Source organism: Syzygium oleosum, unplaced genomic scaffold (genome assembly GCF_021117445.2).
Source record: "Syzygium oleosum isolate NSW1041296 unplaced genomic scaffold, Sole_v2.1 Sole_v2.22, whole genome shotgun sequence".
Taxonomy (NCBI): domain Eukaryota; kingdom Viridiplantae; phylum Streptophyta; class Magnoliopsida; order Myrtales; family Myrtaceae; genus Syzygium; species Syzygium oleosum.
Window position 1 is genome coordinate 4,075,977 of NW_026607506.1, and position 5,198 is coordinate 4,081,174.

General features: G+C 41.2%; 1 protein-coding gene across 1 annotated transcript; it reads left to right on the forward strand.

Annotated features, from left to right (window-relative positions):
* Positions 1 to 271: 271 nt before the first annotated feature.
* LOC115670011 (uncharacterized) lies at positions 272 to 3,654 on the forward strand. Its single transcript, XM_030591194.2, has 5 exons — positions 272 to 534; positions 1,090 to 1,432; positions 1,825 to 2,096; positions 2,288 to 2,484; positions 3,149 to 3,654. The coding sequence occupies exons 1-5, from the start codon at positions 345 to 347 to the stop codon at positions 3,578 to 3,580; spliced, it is 1,434 nt and encodes a 477-aa protein (XP_030447054.1). The 5' UTR covers positions 272 to 344; the 3' UTR covers positions 3,581 to 3,654.
* The last annotated feature ends 1,544 nt before the right edge of the window (positions 3,655 to 5,198 follow it).

A 5,198-nucleotide genomic window follows, 5' to 3' on the forward strand; every position in this document is an offset into this window, starting at 1 on the left:
TCGGCCCAAAAGAAAATCTCTTCAAAAAGAAGAGGACTATACCTTAAATGGTAAAATTGATTTTATGCAAGTATGATGTTAATAGTGCGGCAGCACTTGCCATATTAAGCCAATGCCTCTTTAATTTGGATTAACCTCCAATAATAATTATACACTGGATGTAATGTGATTTATTTTTTTATTTATTTTGACAATGAGAGATTTTTCATTATGTCTTCAAAAAAACTTTTGAGGGAAAATTCCAACGGGTCCGACCGGATGCCCTCGTCCTCGATCCTTCCTCCTCTCAACTCAAAACAGAAAAGGAGGAGGAGGAGGAGGAGGAGAAGAGGAGGAGGAAGAAGATGCATTTGAGCGAGAACGAGGGCATCGAGGGCGCCGTCTTCGTCGTCACCGGCGGGCTAGGCTTCGTCGGAGCCGCGCTCTGCAAGGAGCTGGCCCGGCGAGGCGCTCGCGAGGTCCGATCCTTGGACCTCCGCCTCGCCTCCCCCTGGTCTCGCGATCTCAAGGACCATGGAGTCCACTGTATCCGCGGTAGGTTCGATCGCCTAGCCCTCTCCGGAGATTTCGCGAAACGTTTGGCTTAGCTAGTTTCCGCTCTCGTGGAGATCGCGGCTTGTGGTGTTGCCGTGAGTGATTCCTACGTAGATATTCTCGTATGGATCTGTGGAATAGCTTATTAGCGTCCGAGTTTCTGTTGTCGTGGCGATCGATCGTCTTGCGTTGGAGGTGATGCGGAATGCTGCTGGCAATTTTGAATGCGAGGAAAGTGCGGAGATTTTTGTCTGGGAGATCAGTGCAAGGCTCTATGAGCTTGAGTCTGTTGAGTGTTATTAGATCAATATGGGATTTTCGTTCTTCGGTGCTTTCTTAGGCTGAATCGCTGAAATGCCCTAGCTCTTATAGTTAGAGATTGCAGTTAAAATAGTTAACGAGTCCGGATGGATGGGTGCTTTTGGTGGATGTTGTGACTGAACCTCAATTGCGATGAAGTGTGAATTTTGCTGGTTTAGTTGTCCTGAGCTATCAGCAGTGATCTCCTTTTCTAGATTTGGAAGCTGATTGGGGTCGAATTTTCTGCATCTACAGGGGATATCGCGCGCAAAGCTGACGTCGAGAAATCTCTGCGCGGTGCCGACTGTGTGTTCCACCTCGCTTCGTTCGGCATGTCTGGCAAAGAGATGCTGCAATTTGGTCGAGTTGATGAGGTGAACATAAATGGCACCTGCCATGTTCTGGAAGCCTGTGTTGAGTTGGGGATTGGAAGGCTCGTCTATGTCAGCACGTATAATGTTGTGTACGGGGGGAAGGAGATCGTGAATGGCAATGAAAGCTTGCCTTATTTCCCTTTAGACGATCATGTAGATTCTTATGGTCGTAGCAAGTCAATTGCAGAACAATTGGTTTTGAAGAGCAACGGTCGTCCTATGAAGTAAGTGATACTGAATTCCACGTTGTGCAAGACCTTGGTTTAATTATGTCCTGTATGTGCTTTTTACTACTTTTGCTGTGGATGTTGAGTTCTTCCAACTTCCTTTGCATGACCTTCACCAAAGCATTATAATTTACATAAAACAACTAATCAACTTATATACTAGTTATTCTTGGACGGGATTTCATGGCCTCTCGGTTTAAGCCGAGTCTTGGCTTCTCAAACACTTATATACTAGAGCAGTCAATTTTATTTTGGTCAGCTGCTAGATCAGTCAGTTGGCTGTATCTCTTTGAATGCAATCTCAATATAGGTGTTGGCTGCTTTTCAATTTCTTTCCACCGCATGCCAAATGCCATCATAACAGTTTCCGATATGACTATGCTATACAGGAAAAAGAAGGGGAAAAACCTCTACACATGTGCTGTCCGTCCAGCTGCGATATATGGTCCAGGTGAAGATAGACACCTTCCTAGGATTGTATCACTGTCGAAGTTGGGTCTCCTCCCATTCAAAATTGGTGAGCCCACTGTGAAGACAGATTGGATTTATGTCGATAATCTTGTCCTTGCTCTTGTATTAGCAAGCATGGGGCTTTTGGATGACATTCCTGGGACTAAAGGACAACCAGTAGCTGCTGGCCAACCATATTTTGTATCTGATGGTGAGAATCCCATGTTAATCTTCTGAATTGTTTTTTGTGTGTCTTGTGAAGAAAATCATCTGGTGGCTATTGGAGGAAATTTTTCTGATAAGGATTGTTTTTCTAGCTGTAGTTATGGTTTATGTGATGGGTTTGGATCTTTAGATAATTCTTATATTGCAAAAGAAGAAACTGACCCTTTGTACTTGCAGGATCTCCGGTAAACACTTTTGAATTCTTGCGACCTATTCTTAGAAGTCTAGATTATGATGTACCCAAGGCTTCCTTGTCTGTTCCTCGTGCTCTTTCTTTGGGCAAGGTTATTGGGGCTGTCTATACCATGTTGTATCCTTGGTTGAATAGGTGGTGGCTTCCGCAGCCTCTCATCCTTCCAGCGGAAGTATATAAGGTAAGTAATCTCTATTCCAAGCTCTTCTTCTGGTTGTGAGTGCCTGATGTGTCCTCAATCTTGTTAGGGATTGGGACTTGGGAGTGAAATGGTCTATAGTATTACCTGTAAATGCTCCTAGTTACGACTGCCAAAACTCTAAGTAAAAGTCCGGAAGATCACTTCACGCCACCAAAAGGCTATGCCACATGATGGGTAAATTTACTGTCCAGATTACACAATAAATTTCCTCGTGTCAAGTCTCACTCCACCGGACTGCGTTTTGTACAGGCCCAATGCTGTTATAAAGCTATCGAGTCATACTAAAAGACCAAAGCTACTTCCGACCCAAAAGATGGTTGGAGATAGTCAAGTTCCAACAAAAACCTTGACTAGTATTTAGGATTTGGTATTCTTAATTGACAGTTTGGTTATCTCGTTTGGTTTGCAAATTTGAGCATCAAACAAAAAATTGACGTAGGTTCCTTTTCCTTTGGTATACTTTTAAGACGTCATTTTAAATTAGTCAAACTTCTGTTATGGGTAGGGTAGTTGTGGGCATTTTCTTTTTCTCCTTTTCATTTGTGGAGCTGTACCTTTGGATTTGCGTTTTTCGAAGTTATCTAGCGTGTCGGACATTAATCCATTTTCACCTTCGATGTCTGGCATCTCTCTCAATCAACAGGTAGGCGTTACCCACTACTTCTCATTTCTTAAAGCTAGAGAAGAGCTTGGCTATGTCCCTATGGTGTCTCCTCGTGAAGGCGTGGCCTCGACGATTGCATACTTGCAAGAGAGGAAGAGGAAGAGCCTGGATGGCCCTACCATTTACGCATGGATGTTCAGCATAATTGGAATGGCCGCACTATTTGCAGCCGCTTGCTTACCGGAGATGGGGCCTGTGAGATACTTAAGAGCCCTCAGCCTTTTCTTTTGCCGGTCAATGTGGGTGGTCAGGTTGGTACTTGCGGCAGCTGTGGCAGCACATGTCGGGGAGGCAATATATGCTTGGCGCCTCGCCAAGAGGGTCGACCCTGCCAATGCAAGGGGATGGTTTTGGCAAACTTTTGCGCTCGGGATCTTTTCATTGCGTTTTCTACTTAAGAGAGCTAAGTAGGTGTTGCGAAAAACTTGTACTCCCGCGATAGAAAACGTCCAACATTATGCAATCTCGCTAGAATTTTGCGGTTACCCAGAAATGTTCGCACACAAGCAGCATCCTCCGAAGATAGATATACACGGTATATATTATGATAAACAATGATTATGGTATAACTCGGTGACTAGGGCTGGCAAGCGGTCAGCAGCACGGGCCCATGATGGGCCCAGATGGCCCACAACCGTGAGCCATCACGGACTGGTCTGTTCCGTTTCATTGGGACCTTCTATAAAAGTATTAGGGCGCGTATGGAATCCATTCTGGAGCAGAAATTCTGCTCCAAAATGCATTTCGGAACAGAAATGCGTTTGTTAAAAAATTTCCAGAATGCATTCTAGAATAATTTTTACATTCTGGAATAAAAATGCGTTTGTTAAAAATACTTGATTTCAGAATGCATTCTTGATTTCAAAATGTATTTTTTATTCCAGAATAAGTTTTTGGCAAGAAAAAGATAAGCTACTTTTTGTAGCTTCTCTCTTCCAGAATACATTCTCTCTTTTCTCTTTTTTTCGTGGCCTTTACAACACATTTTGAGATCTCACTAATTTTTTTTCAGAAAATGCATAAAAATTGAAAAATTCCAGAAAAATTCATAAAAATTTCCAGAAAATAAAAAAAAATCAGATTTCGGGAAAATAAGAAATTTGGTGAATTTTTTTCTAAAAAATAAAAAATAAAAAAAAATTTCGAAACTTTACAAAATGGCTTAGAAGCCACCTTGAGTGAAATTTAAATTTTTTTAGATGTCTAAAATAATCAAAAAATCAAAAATTTTAAAACTTCACAGAATGACTTAGAATACTTGTGGCCACCCACTTTGAGTGAAATTTTACTTTGAGTGAAATTTAAATTTTTTGAGGTGCTCAAAAAAATCAAAAATTTCAAAGCTTCATAAAATGGCTTAAGAATACATGTGACCACTCATTTTGAGTGAAATTTAATTTTTTTGAGGTGTCCAAAGAAATCAAAAATTTCAAAACTTCACAAAATGGCTTAGAATATCTTTGGTCACCCACTTTGAGTGAAATTTAAATTTTTTGAGATGCCCAAAAAAATCAAAGAATAAAAAATTTTAAAACTTCACAGAATGGCTTAAAATACCTGTGGCCACCCATTTTGAGTGAAATTTAAATTTTTTTAGGTGCAAAAAAAATCAATAAATCAAAACAGATTTCTGTTCCAGAAATCAATTTCTGGAGCAGAATTAGTCATGTTTTATCAAACAGATTTCTCCTTTAGAAATCAATTTCTGGCAAGAATTCCATAAATCAATTTCTGGCAAGAATTCCATAAATCAATTTCTGGCAAGAATTTGATTTCTGGAGCAGAATGGTTACCATTCACGCCCTTACTTGCCCGGCCCCAATCCCAGCAGCATCGGCGGTTAAAGATTTTGCAGCTTTCACGTTTCACCTGAACAATGTCCTTTTGTGGGACAAGCTCAGTTACGGTTTTGCTTTCAAAAACATGGATCGTTCCAGGATAAGCATCATGCACCCCGGCAAATGTGTATAACAAGTTGGTCTTCTGTCACGAGATGCTTTTTTAATCTTTTTTAAAGAGCCATAAGGGA

Coding starts and splice junctions, on each gene's coding strand:
- LOC115670011 (XM_030591194.2), top strand. CDS start 345: ATGCATTTGAGCGAGAACGAGGGCATCGAGGGCGCCGTCTTCGTCGTC. Junction 535..1,089: donor TGGAGTCCACTGTATCCGCG/GTAGGTTCGATC, acceptor CTGCATCTACAG/GGGATATCGCGCGCAAAGCT. Junction 1,433..1,824: donor AGCAACGGTCGTCCTATGAA/GTAAGTGATACT, acceptor TATGCTATACAG/GAAAAAGAAGGGGAAAAACC.